General features: G+C 34.5%; 1 protein-coding gene across 1 annotated transcript; it reads right to left on the bottom strand.

Annotated features, from left to right (window-relative positions):
• Nucleotides 1-223: 223 nt before the first annotated feature.
• On the bottom strand, nt 224-3,535 carry LOC139847567 (uncharacterized). The gene is made up of 6 exons (XM_071837257.1): nt 3,388-3,535; nt 2,078-2,443; nt 1,619-1,664; nt 1,263-1,348; nt 647-705; nt 224-541 (listed from the first exon to the last, which is right to left on the bottom strand). The coding sequence occupies exons 1-6, from the start codon at nt 3,454-3,456 to the stop codon at nt 421-423; spliced, it is 747 nt and encodes a 248-aa protein (XP_071693358.1). The 5' UTR covers nt 3,457-3,535; the 3' UTR covers nt 224-420.
• Nucleotides 3,536-20,158: the final 16,623 nt, after the last annotated feature.

The raw sequence follows: 20,158 nt of genomic DNA on the forward strand, positions 1-20,158 counted from the left end.
CTTTGTTGGCTAATTAAATTAGCCTGTTAGTCAAGTACAGTAGTTGTTATTTTGTATAAATAGTCATTATCAGTAAGCACACCTCAATGGACTCCAGTTCTTAAGTTTTAATTTTAACTTAAATGCAGGTATTTTTTTCCCTACACAAATTTTATGAACCATGTTTATATTATATAGTATCTAATGAAATAAATGACAAATGAAACAAGTAACTGCAAATATGTTTTGATGCACTGTACACTATTTATGATACACTTTTTAATATAATTCACAAGTCATGGTTCATAAAATCTGTAAATACATGGCCTATGTAAACAGAACCAAAATAATTTGATTACTGCACACACTTCTTGTAAGATATTTATGCTAAATATAGAATGCCATTCAAAAGTAGGATCCGACGAGAATTTTACGCTAATATTAAGAATTTAATCGAAGAAGTCTGCTGCCTTCAGGATTTTGTGTTAGCCACCTTTCGTAATCTTGTATTAACTGCTGCAGTAGCAATGGTACAAGTCTGTCAACTAAAGCTTGCATCATTCTGCATTCAACCAAAATTCATCATTAATGATATATTTTTCCATTTCGAATGCAAATTTGATGTTTTACTTCCACTTTTGTAGTGAAACGGATAAAGTTTACTTACAGAGTCCCTGGAGCCTCGACTGCAGATGTTGGCAGCATGTTAAACGGTCGGGTATATATCTGTATAACGTACAAATCTATTAAAAAATGTATATTAAGTAAATGAAGTTTAAATTCAACAAAGAAATAGCTTTGCAGGCTAGGAACCAAGATTGTAAAAGTCGCTAGTTGGGCACTATTCGGCCAAGTCAGATACTAGTCGGACGCTGACCAACTTTGACCGTATCTGACCGACTTTGACTTAAAAAACCAACTTAGTCAAAACTTGGGTTTAAAAAAATGTATTGAAAAGTTACAATTTTTATTTATTTATTTATTAATTTTTTTTTTTTTTTACGATTTGTCTCTAAGAACACGTGGATGGTTATACTTTGCCAAACATTTTCCCCGTTTTTTCTTTTACGTGTTTATCAAAAAATTTCTCCAGACGCAATCCCAAAAACACTCTAATTAGTTACAAAAAGATCTAGACATTAAGTGGCCAACCCAACCCAACCCAACCTGTACAAAAATGGCCCATATGAGACTATACCTGCCCTGCTCATTTTTTTCATTCAGTTTAAACTATCACATGGCATGAGGCAAATGATCATTAATATGTATACAGTAAAAACTACCTCAAGAGTGAGATTGAGCTTCACATCAACATCCAGATACGGTTCAGAATTGTTTGTGCACCAAGTTATGTAATTTGTCATCTCCGCTGTAATATATTGCACGTAGAATTAATCCATTACTTTTAAGCCTGCACAAGGCATTACCTTATAACTTGATATTGAGTAACAAAAAGAAAAGCAGCCCACAAGGTATATTTTTCATTAAGTTGATTCATCAGTAAAGTTTAAGCTTCGGTTTAGGACCACATGATTCATTCGTTTGTCATTATTCAAGGTCAAAAACATTCAAATATTTTACTTGAAAAAAAAAAATATTGTGTACCAATATCATACAGTATATACCTGAAAAATCATACCTGAAAAATGTTTGTTCTGTCGTTTCATAACTTCAGAACCCTCAAACTGCAAACAAAACAAACTAATTAACATCAGCTTGAAACTTGCTTCGAATCTAACTTAGGTCCTTGTATACAATAAAAATTGAAAACTAAAACGCGAATTGAAATGCAAAACTAAAACCTGAAACTGAAAAGTAAGACGCCAAATTGAAAACTGAGACACAAAGCTGAAAGTTGAAACGTGAAACACAAAAAATTGAGAAGTCAAGATTGACTAATTTAGACCCGACCTGTTTGGACTTGTTTAATAATCTGACATGTTTGACCCATGACCCGTTTTGGCCCAAACCCATTTCGACCCATTATTCATACCGACTCGAGCTAATCCGTTTGGCATGTATAACACTAACCAAAAACAATCAACTATAATGATCATCAAAAGTTAATTGTTTGTGTGAATCACATTCCAAGTTTCACCTTGCAGGATAACATCTCTACCAAACAATCTTCATCCGTTGGGGTAACTCGTAAATCGATCACAGGAGTAACTTCGAAGTTTAAAAAACTCAGTGGAGGTAGAGTACACCTGTAAGTGGTGGTATCGAGTTGTTGAACACTTTGCAGGGCGTGTGTATTAAGAAGTGCTTCGATACCAGATGGGTGACTTAAAAATTCCTTTACAGGATATATCTTTTCTCCTTTATCACCTACAACCGGAATCCTGACCCGGTCCTGCTTGCTAGCAGATAATCTAGCCTTTTTTACATTTGAATCTTTATAGTTTTCGTTACCGCAATTTGAAATTCTAAATATCCTCCTGGAATAAAATTGTTCACATGATTCCTAGTGCCAAAAGAAAAGAACATTACATAATAACAAATGATAGAATGTGAAACTTGTATTTTTGAATATTTATTTCATCAGATGTATGTGAAACCATCACCAAGGAAACCTAGTGGCAAGTCGGTCAGATTTCCTCACAAAAGGTCTCAGATTCAAACCTCGCATCAGTGGCGGATCTAGGATTTGTAGTCACAATAGTTAAAAGCTGAATAAAATTACATTGTTCAACGGTGTTACTCAAAAAAATTCACTATCCAGTGGTATCACTAATTAAAAGTCCAAAAAAAAAAAAATCACTGCATCGCATATTTCACAGGTAGCCTGTGCTACCACTGGAATCATAATAGATCCACCCTTGCCTCGCATTACAAAAATGGGTGACCATGGAAATGGTCGGATATGGTCATCGATACCCCGATTGGTCCAAGTAAAAATGAGAAGAAAAAGTCACCCTTCCCGTTCAATATCCGTGATCCGTTTACCCGTTTACGTATGCACTCGGTAACATTATAATTATGGGTAAGTGTTAGAAATAAAATTGAAAAAACTCAAAATAGGGAACAAGAGATCATAATGGCCTAATGCACAATAACAAGCGGAGTACCAAGGGCCATTGGCCTGGCAGTATTGAAGTGCCCATCTTACAGGTTATGGGTTCAAGTACTTACTGGTTGGACATTATCTATATATAATTGTGTAAAAAATAAGTTGGGTGTGTGGTTTTCCTTTAAAAATAAACGGTAACAAGAGTTCAATTTGTCACAACAGTAAGATTGGATGTTCAATTTGTAACCTATATTTTAACAAAATTTAACATTAAGTCCTTTATTATGCAATATGATATTGGTTGCTCGTTTCAAGCTTTTTAGAATTTTACCTTACACTTTATATATATTTAATCCATATCATGAGCTATGAACTAAACAGGTGAATGTAATTAGTACCTGGCGAAGAAAAAGTTTTTGGAAAACTACGGAAGATGATAAGGAACCTTCAAGTTTTAAAACCTTCATTTGAGTGTCAGGTTGCAATTAGATTGCCCCCATTGGTGTGTGTATGTGAGAGAAATGATATGAGATAAAGGGACCAACTACATCCGCATACGTGGGTTGCATTGTAGCTACTCGTTTCTCCAACAAGGATTTTAAGTGGTTAAAATAATTTCTACTTTTTTAAAGCAAGAATAATTTATACAAACACAACTAAACTCAGAGACTACCTATGATAGCGATGCATCTTTTCTTTAGAGAAAAAGGAGTGGTTCGGTGTTAAATATCAGTGTTAAATTTAACACTGGATTTAATACTGAGGCTAAAACAGGGGAAATAGTTCAGTGTTAAATCTCAGTATTTAATCATTATTTAATTATTTTTTTAATACTTTTAATAATATTATTTAACTTATTTTTTTTATACTTTTATCTATTATTTATTTAATATGATTATTAATTATAAACTATAAAAATAAATAATACTTTTAGTTAGTAATATTTATAATTATAAATTATAAATATTTAAATAGAATTTAGCCCAACTATAAAAATAAATGTAAGCCCACTACCCACTAATTTGGCCCATTTTTTAACCAATCTTTTTATTAAACCTAATTACGGAGTATTTATTTATTTATACTAATTTAATCCGTATTCTTCTTCCTCCTGAAACTCACCTGCAAAAATCAAAAAACACACAGCAACATCAGATAACAAAAGGAAAAAAGAAAGAAAAAAAAAGGAAAAAGAAGTAGAAATAGCGTCGCCTAGCTAATGGTGGCCTACGTTAAACACCTTTAACGGTGGTTTAACGCCGGCGGGGAGTGGGTGGCACCACCGTCCCCACCGTCAAAATCCTTTAACGCCGAAAAAATACCCCGACTCCTGGTGCTCTTAGTCTGTTCATTTTACTGAAGTTAAGTATGTGGACACATTAATTTTATTTTATTTTCAGATTTTTTTCACTAAGCATAAATTGAGTTCTGCTCACGAATTGAACTCAATCTGTCCATAGATTGAACTTAATTTGTATCGTGATCAAGTCTATTTGCAAAATGTAATTCTATCTTTTTTGAGAAAAAAACAATTATATTATATATTAAGTTAAATGTACACTAACACTTCAATATATGATTCAACATTTAATTAAAAGATAACTTAACAGTTAGGTTAGTGGCGGATTGAAACAACCCAACTCGTATTCCATACAATATATATATATATATATATATATATATATATATATATATATATATATATATATATATATATATATATATATATATATATATTTTCACATTTACGCGCCAATAAAATATGTAAACCATTCCACAAGTTCCATTTAAAACGTACCACAATTTAAATGTTTACAAGGCACAAAGGCCATTAATTAAGTTTAATACAAGTTCGCCCCACTACAAATGATAGTTTATAATCCAAACGATACTTCGAGCATGGTTTGGGACTAAACTATCCAAAACGTTAGGCCAACTTCCAAAGCTAACAAATCCAAAAACGTCCCCTAACAAACAAAGCGGGATCTCTAATCCAACCGAATGCCCTTACCCTTGTCCACGCCGGAGCCTATAAAAAGATAAACAACGAGAGGGTAAGCTAAAGCTTAGTGAATGCAATAATTACACATGCACATATATAACCCATCTATTTGCAATCACATTCATTAAATACCTCATACGAACTTGTAACTCAATTAGCATGTCATCGTACCCAAAACACTTAACAAGTCATACGTTAACACAAAACCGCATTAGCATATACTCAACACAATGAATATATATAAACAATATGCTAAATAATCGACAATCTCAATATGGTTAACCATAAACGCTATGGTGCTACCGGCTCGTGGTTCACACCATACGCAATTGAGTCATACTCTTTTATAGTGCTACCAGCTCGTGGTTCACACTCAATGCTACCGGCTCGTGGTTCACATCTTATTTTATAGTGCTACTGGCTCGTGGTTCACATATAGTTTATAGTGCTACCGGCTCGTGGTTCACACTCGATGCTACCGGCTCGTGGTTCACATCTTATCGCACACATGTTATGGCACTACCGGCTCGATGGTTCATACCATAACACCCACAAATAAACACGTCATATACACATACGTATAATTACTCCACTCACCTTATCGTCTTTGGTGAACTAGGGAATCAAGCTCGCAACCTTCAATGCAACGTACCTATTACATTAAGTACACCTTCAATACACAAACTAGTTGGACTAGACACCAACATTTAACACTTGAGCATTTAATGACCCAATTGCATTAAATGACTCATTTACACAAAAACCGCCTATTAATGGCCAAGACCCATTATAAATCCCTAAAAGCTAGTGATTATAGTCCAATATCAACAACTAACACCATCTAGGGTATTTTCATACCCATCTTGCCCAAACTAGGTCAACATTACCCATTTGACCCATTTTGACACTTAAACTTACAAATTTAGTCAAACTTAACCCATTTACAAATCTTTCAACATTTAACAAGTGTATTAGTGCCTAACAACACATTTAACACTTACAAATCTCAAACTACAAGAGCAAGCCATAGGTTATAGCTATTAGGGTTTTCCTTTCATCAATATAATCCAAATTCACCCATTTAACCCTCAAATGGTCATACAAGCCTCAAGTACACAAAACCCTAGCCATAAACTAATTAAAACTCAAAACATAGAGTTAAGACTTACCAATACAATCACAACGTAGCTAGAGACGTAGGGAACAACTTTAAAACTCGGACTTGGGTGGGATTTGGTCTTCTTCTTCTTCTTCTTCAAGTGAGCTCTCTCTCACTAAACCCTAACTCTCTCTCTAAAATTGAATGGGATGTAGTTGAAAATGTATTAAATGAGTTATGATAACCCTTGTATCAGTTTTCTAGATCCAAAACCATCCATAAGTGAAAAGACCAAAACACCCCCAAAAGATGCCATTTAATTGGGTCAAAAATGTCAAACAGCGACATCTATCGCGTTTCGCGACAGTCTGTCGCGTTACGCGACACCCAAACGCGACATACACTACTCAAACGCGATAAAGGGGACAGGTCGGGGATATTGAAGCTGTCGCGTTCCAGCCAGCTTTGTCGCGTATCGCGACAGACCAGAACGCGATGGAACCTCCCAAAACGCGACAGGATGCCTGATCAAACCATTTTCTACATTTTCAAACAATTAAACTATAAACCTTCGTTTGCGGTCTATATTAAATGTCTACAAGGTAAAATACGTACCTTTAGACCATGTATAAGGAAAACGGGATGTTACAACTCTCCTCCACTTGAATCAGAGCGCGTCCTCACGATCCAAGCCGCATGACAAGCCGGAAGATACACCAATACAAATTCTTCGGGTTTCCATGTAAACTCAGAACCTTTACTACGACTCCATTGAACTTTAAAAGTTCTCACCTCTTTATTTCTCAACCTCTTTACCTTTTCATCAAGTATAGCAATTGGCTTCTCAACATACTCTAATTTGTTGTTTAATTCAATCTCGTCTAACGGCACCCATGAAGAATCATCCGCAAGACACTTACAGAGATGGGAAACGTGGAATGTATTATGGATCCCCGCAAGCTCTTCGGGTAATTCCAAACGATACGCAACTTTGCCAACACGAGCTAAAATCTTAAACGGACCAATAAACCGAGGAGCTAACTTTCCTCGTTTTTGAAACCGAATAACTCCTTTACATGGCGAAACCTTAAGAATCACCATGTCACCCTCTTGGAATTTGATCGGTCGCCTTCGTTTGTCGACATACGACTTTTGTCTATCTTGAACCTTTTTCAAATGATCCCGAATCATATCAATCTTGCTATTCGTTTCTAAGACCAAATCGGTACTCCCGATTTCTCTTTGACTAATTTCACCCCAACAAATCGGAGTTCGGCACCTCCGCCCATAAAGCATCTCGTAAGGTGGCATCCCGATACTAGTATGATAACTATTATTGTACGAGAATTCCACCAAAGGTAAGTGCTCGTCCCAACTACCACCAAAATCAATAATACACGCCCGTAACATATCCTCCAAAGTTTGGTTCGTACGTTCGGTTTGACCGTCCATTTGAAGATGATACGCCGTGCTCAATTTTAATTGTGTACCCATATCTTCGTGAAACTTTTCCCAAAACCGAGATGTAAAACAGGTATCTCGATCCGAAATAATAGATATAGGAACACCGTGTCGAGAGATGACTTCCTTGATGAATAACTTAGCCAAGGTCTCCGACGATATCGCTTCCCGAATGGGAAGAAACAAAGCACTTTTTGTCAATCGGTCAACTATCACCCAAATTGAATCAAATTGGGTTCTCGCCGTCTTTGGTAACTTTGTGATAAAATCCATAGTAATGTGCTCCCATTTCCACATCGGGATTTCTAACTGTTATAACTTACCATACGGCTTTTGGTGTCCGACTTTAACTTGCAAACACGTGACGCATTGCTCAACATACTTAACAACATCACGTTTCATACCCGGCCACCAATACTCCTTCCTTAAATCAAGGTACATTTTTGTTGCGCCCGGATGAATGGAATACTTTGACTTATGTGCTTCATCAAGTAGCACTCGTCGATAATCCCCCATCTTAGGCACCCACACTCTTCCTTGAAAAGACAACAAACCATGCGAGCCCATAGTAATGAACTCCGATTGCCCCACAATTCGTTCCGCATGCTTGTTGTGAACGTAAGCCTCTATTTGAATCACACCAAGTTTTTCAAGAAAATCGTTAGTAATAATCATACGTAACAATCTCAATCGTAACGCCGGGTGGTGACTCTTTCGACTTAACGCATCCGCGACCGCATTCGCCTTGCCCGGATGATAAAGTATTTCACAATCATAATCTTTTACCACATCCATCCAACTACGTTGGCGATAATTCAAATCTCGTTGATTGAAGAGGTGTTTCAAACTCTTATGATCCGAGTAAATCGTACTCTTGACACCATACAAGTAATGGCGCCAGATTTTCAACGCATGCACAACCGCCGCCAACTCAAGATCATGAGTCGGATATCTCGTTTCGTGTTCGTTTAGTTGTCGAGAGGCGTAAGCGATGACTTTACCTCTTTGCATTAGAACACAACCGAGTCCATTTAATGAAGCATCATAATAGACCGTCATATCCTCCACACCTTCCGGCAACACTAACACCGGAGCTTGACACAACTTCTCTTTTAACAATTGGAAAGCGATATCTTGCTCATTTTCCTAATTAAATCTAGCATTCTTCCTCGTCAATTTCGTCAATGGAGAAGCAATCTTAGAAAAGTCTTGGATAAACCGAAGATAATAACCGGCCAATCTGAGAAAACTTCGGATTTCCGTAGGCGTAGTCGGTCATCCCCAACTCTTTACCGTCTCAATCTTCCCCGGATCTACTTGAATACCATCTTGGTTCACAATATGGCCAAGGAATTGAACTTTCCTTAGCCAAAATTCACATTTGGAGAATTTTGCATACAACTTCTCCTTCCGCAACGTCTTCAACACACCATGCAAATGATGTTCATGTTCCTTCATACTTTTCGAATAGACAAGTATGTCGTCAATGAACACAATTACCGACTTGTCCAACATAGGTTGGCACACTCGGTTCATAAGGTCCATGAATGCTGCCGGTGCATTCGTAAGACCAAAAGGCATAACTACAAACTCAAAATGCCCATAACGCGTTCGAAAAAGCCGTTTTCTCAATATCTTCCTCACGGACCCGCATTTTGAAATGTCCCGTTCTTATTGATTAAAAACGTTCCATATTAATTGATTTCGTTGCGAGGTTTTGACCTCTATATGAGACGTTTTTCAAAGACTGCATTCATTTTTAAAACAAACCATAACCTTTATTTCATAAATAAAGGTTTAAAAAGCTTTACGTAGATTATCAAATAATGATAATCTAAAATATCCTGTTTACACACGACCATTACATAATGGTTTACAATACAAATATGTTACATCGAAATCAGTTTCTTGAATGCAGTTTTTACACAATATCATACAAACATGGACTCCAAATCTTGTCCTTATTTTAGTATGCAACAGCGGAAGCTCTTAGTATTCACCTGAGAATAAACATGCTTTAAACGTCAACAAAAATGTTGGTGAGTTATAGGTTTAACCTATATATATCAAATCATAACAATAGACCACAAGATTTCATATTTCAATACACATCCCATACATAGAGATAAAAATCATTCATATGGTGAACACCTGGTAACTGACATTAACAAGATGCATATATAAGAATATCCCCATCATTCCGGGACACCCTTCGGATATGATATAAATTTCGAAGTACTAAAGCATCTGGTACTTTGGATGGGGTTTGTTAGGCCCAATAGATCTATCTTTAGGATTCGCATCAATTAGGGTGTCTGTTCCCTAATTCTTAGATTACCAGACTTAATAAAAAGGGGCATATTCGATTTCGATAATTCAACCATAGAATGTAGTTTCACGTACTTGTGTCTATTTTGTAAATCATTTATAAAACCTGCATGTATTCTCATCCCAAAAATATTAGATTTTAAAAGTGGGACTATAACTCACTTTCACAGATTTTTACTTCGTCGGGAAGTAAGACTTGGCTACTGGTTGATTCAAGAACCTATAACAATATATACATATATATCAAAGTATGTTCAAAATATATTTACAACACTTTTAATATATTTTGATGTTTTAAGTTTATTAAGTCAGCTGTCCTCGTTAGTAACCTACAACTAGTTGTCCACAGTTAGATGTACAGAAATAAATCGATAAATATTATCTTGAATCAATCCACGATCCAGTGTATACGTATCTCAGTATTGATCACAACTCAAACTATATATATTTTGGAATCAACCTCAACCCTGTATAGCTAACTCCAACATTCACATATAGAGTGTCTATGGTTGTTCCGAAATATATATAGATGTGTCGACATGATAGGTCGAAACATTGTATACGTGTCTATGGTATCTCAAGATTACATAATATACAATACAAGTTGATTAAGTTATGGTTGGAATAGATTTGTTACCAATTTTCACGTAGCTAAAATGAGAAAAATTATTCAATCTTGTTTTACCCATAACTTCTTCATTTTAAATCCGTTTTGAGTGAATCAAATTGCTACGGTTTCATATTGAACTCTATTTTATGAATATAAACAGAAAAAGTATAAGTTTATAGTCGGAAAAATAATTTACAAGTCGTTTTTGTAAAGGTAGTCATTTCAGTCGAAAGAACGACGTCTAGATGACCATTTTAGAAAACATACTTCCACTTTGAGTTTAACCATAATTTTTGGATATAGTTTCATGTTCATAATAAAAATAATTTTCCCAGAATAACAACTTTTAAATCAAAGTTTATCATAGTTTTTAATTAACTAACCCAAAACAGCCCGCGGTGTTACTACGACGGCGTAAATCCGGTTTTACGGTGTTTTTCGTATTTCCAGGTTTTAAATCATTAAGTTAGCATATCATATAGATATAGAACATATGTTTAGTTGATTTTAAAAGTCAAGTTAGAAGGATTAACTTTTATTTGTGAACAAGTTTAGAATTAACTAAACTATGTTCTATTGATTACAAGTTTAAACCTTCGAATAAGATAGCTTTATATGTATGAATCGAATGATGTTATGAACATCATTACTACCTCAAGTTCCTTGGATAAACCTACTGGAAATGAGAAAAATAGATCTAGCTTCAAAGGATCCTTGGATGGCTTGAAAGTTCTTGAAGCAGAATCATGACACGAAAATAATTTCAAGTAAGATTTTCACTCGAAATAAGATTTTTATAGTTATAGAAATTGAATTAAAGTTTGAATATGATTATTACCTTGTATTAGAAAGATAACCTACTGTAAGTAACAAAGGTTTCTTGATCTTGGATGATTACTTGGAATGGATTTAGAAAACTTGGAAGTAAACTTGCAATCTTGGAAGTATTCTTGATTTTATGAAACTAGAACTTTTGGAATTTATGAAGAACACTTAGAACTTGAAGATAGAACTTGAGAGAGATCAATTAGATGAAGAAAATTGAAGAATGAAAGTGTTTGTAGGTGTTTTTGGTCGTTGTTGTATGGATTAGATATAAAGGATATGTAATTTTGTTTTCATGTAAATAAGTCATGAATGATTACTCATATTTTTGTAATTTTATGAGATATTTTATGCTAGTTGCCAAATAATGGTTCCCACATGTGTTAGGTGACTCACATGGGCTGCTAAGAGCTGATCATTGGAGTGTATATACCAATAGTACATACATCTAAAAGCTGTGTATTGTTCGAGTACGAATACGGGTGCATACGAGTAGAATTGTAGATGAAACTGAACGAGGATGTAATTGTAAGCATTTTTGTTAAGTAGAAGTATTTTGATAAGTGTCTTGAAGTCTTTCAAAAGTGTATGAATACATATTAAAACACTACATGTATATACATTTTAACTGAGTCGTTATGTCATCGTTAGTCGTTACATGTAAATGTTGTTTTGAAACCTTTAGGTTAACGATCTTGTTGAATGTTGTTAACCCATTATTTATTATAACAAATGAGATGTTAAATTGTTATATTATCATGATATTATGATATATAATATATCTTAGTATGATATATATACAGTTAAATGTCGTTACAACGATAATCGTTACATATATGTCTCGTTTCGAAATCATTAAGTTAGTAGTCTTATTTTTACATATGTATTTCATTGTTAATACACTTAATAATATATTTACTTATCATTTAACATAATTAATCAAGTGTATCAATATCTTAATATGATTCATATGTACCTAGTAAGACGTTGTTATAACGATAATCGTTATATATATCGTTTTCGAGTTTCTTAAATTAATAGTCTCATTTTTATGTATATAACTCATTGTTAAAATACCTAATGAGATACATACTTATAATAAAATCATGTTAACTATATATATAACCATATATATGTCATCGTATAGTTTTTACAAGTTTTAACGTTCGTGAATCACCGGTCAACTTGGGTGGTCAATTGTCTATATGAAACCTATTTCAATTAATCAAGTCTTAACAAGTTTGATTACTTAACATGTTGGAAACACTTAATCATGTAAATAACAATTTCATTTAATATATATATAAACATGGAAAAGTTCGGGTCACTACACATTTGGTGATAGCCGGATCGTAGGTCGATTTTAGAGAAATGCGTTGCACCTTGGAGTTGGTCAAACAAATCGTCAATCCGAGGTAATGGATAACGATTCTTGATCGTCACTTTATTTAACTCCCGATAATCGATGCACATCCGCATACTACCATCCTTCTTCTTTACGAATAAAACCGGAGCACCCCATGGCGAAGCACTCGGTCGAATGAAACCCTTCTCAAGTAGCTCTTGGGTTTGATTTAACAACTCTTGCATTTCCGTCGGCGCTAAACGATAAGGAGTTTTAGCAATGGGGGTAGCCCCCGGAACCAACTCAATGCGAAATTCAACTTGTCTTTCCGCCAGAACACCCGGTAACTCGTCCGGAAAAACGTCTTCGAATTCACTGACCACCGGAATTTCACGAATGGGTGGTGGCTCATCACGAGTATCAACAACATGGGCAAGAAAAGTCATGCCACCACTATTAAGGAAACGACGTGCCCGTGCAAAAGTGCATATCGACACAAGTCTTCTACGCTTGTCACCGTGAATAATTAACTCTCCCCCACTTGGGGTCTTCACGCAAATAAATTTTTCATGGCATGCAATATCGGCTCTATTACGATCGAGCCAATCCATACCAACAACGATATCGAAATCACCCAAAGTCATCGGGATAAGATCAATCTTAAAGTTTTCGGCACCAAAAATGACATCACAATTTTTACACACATCAACCACTAGCACCGTCTTGCCGTCCGCTATTTCGAATTCTACCGGACGACTTAACTTAGCTAACGGTCTATTAAGTCTAGGCACAAATTTTGGAGATACAAATGACAAATTTGCACCGATATCAAATAGAATCCTTGCCGGATTTGAGTTAACCATAAAAGTACCTAAGACAACTTCGTTGGATTGCTTGGCCTCATCATTGGTCATCAAGTAATTGTGACACCCGGCCGTACCCGCCGCTCTCTCCAACTTCTTCACATGATCATTATTCAAATCAGGACATTCCGGCCTCTTGTGTCCTTCTTTACCACAATTATAACAAGTAAGCTTGGTCGACGCCTTGGTACAATCACGGGCTATGTGCCCTCTTCGATTACAATTATAACACGTGGGTCCAAAACCCCCGGACGCACCCTTCTTCACACTATTAGCGTTTTCGGAGCCTTTCTTGTTCTTTTTATTTGAAAAGTTTGAATAACTCGAACCTTCAAACTTTCTCTTTGAAAAAGTGAAATCGCTTTTTCTTGGAACCTCCGGCTCAAAACCCCTAGCCAATTCGTATAAATCTTCAAAAGACTTAGCCATTCCCCGGCTAATCTTACCCTTCAACTCATCACTTAAAGTACGGTAGAAATCTAGCATCAACTTGTGATCATCACCAACATACTCTGGACAAAAACGAGTCTTTGTCAAGAAGGTAGACTTGAGAGTAACCAAGTCCATTGAACCTTGTCGCAAATTGTGCAACTCGTCCCGGATTTTATCAAGATCGGAAGAAGTTCGGTATTTTTGGAAAAATTCCTTCTTAAACTCCTCCCATGTCAAGTACATGCATTGCTCTTCACCATATAATTTGATTTTATCGTCCCACCACAACTTGCCCTCTTCGCGCAACATGCTAGACCCATACCTCGTCTTCTTCTCGGGAGGACACTCCGCGGTACGGAACGCCCCCTCGATATCGGAAATCCAACAAGTGCTTTTCAATGGATCCCTCACCCCATTAAACATCGGAGGTTGAGTATCCTTGAAATTTTTGTAGTGGAAGTCTCGCCTTCCACCCCCACCATTACCTTCACCCCCTTCGCCTCGAGGATAAATGTTTCTAGCTTCTAAAGCCTCCTCTATCGCCGCTTTCATTCATTCATTGATCATTTCTGTAGTGACCCGAAATTTTCCATGTTTATATATATTAATTGAGATTGATATTTACATGAGTAAATGTTTCCAACATGTTAAGCAATCAAACTTGTTAAGACTTGATTAATTGAAATATGTTTCATATAGACAATTGACCACCCAAGTTGACCGGTGATTCACGAACGTTAAGACTTGTAAAAACTATATGATGACATATATATGGATATATATATATAGTTAACATGATACTATGATAAGTAAACATATCATTAAGTATATTAACAATGAACTACATATGTAAAAACAAGACTACTAACTTAATGATTTTTAAACGAGACATATATGTAACGATTATCGTTGTAAAGACATTTAATGTATATATATCATATTAAGAGATATTCATACATGATAATATCATGATAATATAATAATTTAAAATCTCATTTGATATTATAAACATTGGGTTAACAACATTTAACAAGATCGTTAACCTAAAGGTTTCAAACAACACTTACATGTAACGACTAACGATGACTTAACGACTCAGTTAAAATGTATATACATGTAGTGTTTTAATATGTATTTATATACTTTTGAAAGACTTCAATACACTTATCAAAATACTTCTACTTAACAAAAATGCTTACAATTACATCCTCGTTCAGTTTCATCAACAATTCTACTCGTATGCACCCGTATTCGTACTCGTACAATACACAGCTTTTAGATGTATGTACCATTGGTATATACACTCCAATGATCAGCTCTTAGCAGCCCATGTGAGTCACCTAACACATGTGGGAACCATCATTTGGCAACTAGCATGAAATATCTCATAAAATTACAAAAATATGAGTAATCATTCATGACTTATTTATATGAAAACAAAATTACATATCCTTTATATCTAATCCATACACCAATGACCAAAAACACCTACAAACACTTTCATTCTTCAATTTTCTTCATCTAATTGATCTCTCTCAAGTTCTAAGTGTTCTTCATATATTCTACAAGTTTAGTTACATAAAATCAAGAATACTTTCAAGTTTGCTAGCTCACTTCCAATCTTGTAAGGTGATCATCCAACCTCAAGAAATCTTTGTTTCTTACAGTAGGTTATCATTCTAATACAAGGTAATAATCATATTCAAACTTTGGTTCAATTTCTATAACTATAACAATCTTATTTCAAGTGATGATCTTACTTGAACTTGTTTTCGTGTCATGATTCTGCTTCAAGAACTTCGAGCCATCCAAGGATCCGTTGAAGCTAGATCCATTTTTCTATTTTCCAGTAGGTTCATCCAAGGAACTTAAGGTAGTAATGATGTTCATAACATCATTCAATTCATACATATAAAGCTATCTTATTCGAAGGTTTGAACTTGTAATCACTAGAACATAGTTTAGTTAATTCTAAACTTGTTCTCAAACAAAAGTTAATCCTTCTAACTTGACTTTTAAAATCAACTAAACACATGTTCTATATCTATATGATATGCTAACTTAATGATTTAAAACCTGGAAACACGAAAAACACTGTAAAACCGGATTTACGCCGTCGTAGTAACACCGCGGGCTGTTTTGGTTTAGTTAATTAAAAACTATGATAAACTTGGATTTAAAAGTTGTTATTCTGAGAAAATGATTTTTATTATGAACATGAAACTATATCCAAAAATTATGGTTAAACTCAAAGTGGAAGTATGTTTTCTAAAATGGTCATCTAGACGTCGTTCTTTCGACTGAAATGACTACCTTTACAAAAATGACTTGTAACTTATTTTTTCGACTATAAACCTATACTTTTTCTGTTTAGATTCATAAAATAGAGTTCAATATGAAACCATAGCAATTTGATTCACTCAAAACGGATTTAAAATGAAGAAGTTATGGGTAAAACAAGATTGGATAATTTTTCTCATTTTAGCTACGTGAAAATTGGTAACAAATCTATTCCAACCATAACTTAATCAACTTGTATTGTATATTATGTAATCTTGAGATACCATAGACACGTATACAATGTTTCGACCTATCATGTCGACACATCTATATATATTTCGGAACAACCATAGACACTCTATATGTGAATGTTGGAGTTAGCTATACAGGGTTGAGGTTGATTCCAAAATATATATAGTTTGAGTTGTGATCAATACTGAGATACGTATACACTGGGTCGTGGATTGATTCAAGATAATATTTATCGATTTATTTCTGTACATCTAACTGTGGACAACTAGTTGTAGGTTACTAACGAGGACAGCTGACTTAATAAACTTAAAACATCAATATATATTAAAAGTGTTGTAAATATGTTTTGAACATACTTTGATATATATGTATATATTGTTACAGGTTCGTGAATCAACCAGTGGCCAAGTCTTACTTCCTGACGAAGTAAAAATCTGTGAAAGTGAGTTATAGTCCCACTTTTAAAATCTAATATTTTTGGGATGAGAATACATGCAGGTTTTATAAATGATTTACAAAATAGACACAAGTACGTGAAACTACATTCTATGGTTGAATTATCGAAATCGAATATGCCCCTTTTTATTAAGTCTGGTAATCTAAGAATTAGGGAACAGACACCCTAATTGACGCGAATCCTAAAGATAGATCTATTGGGCCTAACAAACCCCATCCAAAGTACCGGATGCTTTAGTACTTCGAAATTTATATCATATCCGAAGGGTATCCCGGAATGATGGGGATATTCTTATATATGCATCTTGTTAATGTCGGTTACCAGGTGTTCACCATATGAATGATTTTTATCTCTATGTATGGGATGTGTATTGAAATATGAAATCTTGTGGTCTATTATTATGATTTGATATATATAGGTTAAACCTATAACTCACCAACATTTTTGTTGACGTTTTAAGCATGTTTATTCTCACGTGATTATTAAGAGCTTCCGCTGTCGCATACTTAAATAAGGACGAGATTTGGAGTCCATGCTTGTATGATATTGTGTAAAAACTTCATTCAAGAAACTTATTTTGTGGTAAAATATTTGTATTGTAAACCATTATGTAATGGTCGTGTGTAAACAGGATATTTTAGATTATCATTATTTGATAATCTACGTAAAGCTTTTTAAACCTTTATTGATGAAATAAAGGTTATGGTTTGTTTTAAAATGAATGCAGTCTTTGAAAAACGTCTCATATAGAGGTCAAAACCTCGCAACGAAATCAATTAATATGGAACGTTTTTAATCAATAAGAACGGGACATTTCAGTTGGTATCCGAGCGTTGGTCTTAGAGAACCAGAATTTTGCATTAGTGTGTCTTATCGAGTTTGTTAGGATGCATTAGTGAGTCTGGACTTCGACCGTGTTTACTTGAAAAATGATTGCTTAACAAATTTTGTTGGCAACTATATATTTTTAACATGTGAATATTATGTGATATATTAATCTCTTAACGCGTTTGATATTATGTGATAGATGTCTACCTCTAGAACAAGTCCCATTGACTCACCTAATAATAATGAAGAGTCAAATGTAAATTGGAATGATTCGTGGACTGATTCACAAGTTCCCGAAGAGGAACCGGAAGAAGAGTCGGAACCGGAAGAAGAATCGGAACCGGAAGAAGAATCGCAACCGGATGAAGAAATAGAACCGGTGGGGGAAATAATAAAACGGTTAAGTAAAAGAAAATCCTCAACCAACCGACCAAGGTTAATTATGGTCAATGGTGTTTCCGCCAAGGAAGCAAAATATTGGGAGGATTTCCAATTCTCCGATGAATCGGATTCCGACGAGAATTCCGATGATGTTATAGAAATTACCCCAACTGAATTTAAAAAGGCAAAAGAAAATAATAAGGGAAAGGACATAAAAATAGAGAAATCTAATTCCAACCCCGATGAACTTTATATGTATCGTCAACCCCCGAAGTCCTTAAGTTGTAACAATGACCCGGGAACCTCTAAACCACCAGGTTTTTCTAAACCAATGTGGAAAACGACGGCTCGTATTAGGGGAACATCATATATCCCTAGAAACTTGGCAAAACGAACCAAAACCGAAGAAGAAGAAGAAGAAGAAACAAGCGAGTCGGAATAAGATAGTTGTATTCGTGTGGTGTAATATATGTAATATAGTGTGCTTATGCTTTATGATATATGTAAAAATTGCTTGTATTAATAAGTATTTTTTTTATGAATCTAACTCTTGTCTATTTTACAGTATAAAAACACAAAATGGATAGACAACCCAATATTTTAAGAGACCTACCCGGAGACATGATTGATGAAATCTTGTCTAGAGTCGGTCAGAATTCTTCAGCACAACTATTTAAGGCGAGATCAGTTTGTAAGACATTTGATGATGTAGCGTGAGGGTACGAAATAGTATTATTTTTACTAGGAAATACTACAAAATATGACACAAGTTTTATTAATTTACGGATGGGATATACCTAAACCTTGCTACAACACTATAGGCAGTGTACCTAATCGTAGAGTAGTGTAGTTTTTAGTAAGTCCGGTTCGTTCCACAGGGAGCTGGTGAAGTTAACGCTATATTATTAAGTTTATTTGTAAAAATATATATATAAATAAGTAGTAGTATTATTATAAAATGGGGGTTTTACCGTTTAATGACCGGTTTGTCGATTTTAAGCGTAAAAATAAATGACAAAAATTAAAGTGCGTAAAATAAATTGCGATAAATAAAATGACAGAAAATAAAATTGCGAGTAATAAAATGACAGTAAATAAAGATACGATGAGAAATATAATAAAAGAATTATGCTTATTTAAACTTCCGTAATCATGATGTTTGACGTGTTGATTTTAATTTATTACCATGGGTTAATTGTCCTTTGTCCTGGTTTATTTGATACATCTATCTGGTTTTTGTCCATAATAGTCCATCGGTCATAAATATAAAGTGCGAGTATCCTCGTCAAATTACCCTTATACCCGAAGTCAAATATTCCAACTGATTAAGGATTTAAACTGTGACGCAGTTATCACTTCTGTCAACAATTACACCAGTTATCACTGTATGTAATCCACCCCTGTTTTAATTAGTTTATGAATATTAATTCATCCACTTGATCAGAATGAATAATCAATTACCCAACCCAATTGATTAATTAAATGATTATAACAGATTCCATATGAACGTCACTAAATAGGACAACCATAATCATTATTAATTATTAGGTTAATTAATTTGAAGATAGGTTCGACAGACTCCAATGAGTTGTCACTCAATTAGACAATACCCCCCATCTATTAATAGTCAATAATCCAATTTTCACAAGTGTCGGTCTTTTGGCCAAACCTTAATTATGGTCCAAAGTTCAATAACCCAATTTTAGTAATTAGCCCAACATCATGAGTACTTCATTTTAAATAAGCATAATAACGACTTAGCTACGAGACATTAATGTAAAAAGGTTGAACATAACTTACAATGATTAAAAATAGCGTAGCGTTACACGGACAGAATTTCGACTTACACACTCAAACGATCTCTATCATAAATCTTATTATTATCATAATTTAAAATTAAAATTAAGATTATTGTTATATCTGATTACATTAACATTATGATAGAGAATTATAAATATAGATATTGATATTTGATATAGAAAAATAAGAAAAAAAGATAGAAAGAA

Source organism: Rutidosis leptorrhynchoides, chromosome 5 (genome assembly GCF_046630445.1).
Source record: "Rutidosis leptorrhynchoides isolate AG116_Rl617_1_P2 chromosome 5, CSIRO_AGI_Rlap_v1, whole genome shotgun sequence".
In the NCBI taxonomy this organism is placed as follows: Eukaryota; Viridiplantae; Streptophyta; class Magnoliopsida; order Asterales; family Asteraceae; genus Rutidosis; species Rutidosis leptorrhynchoides.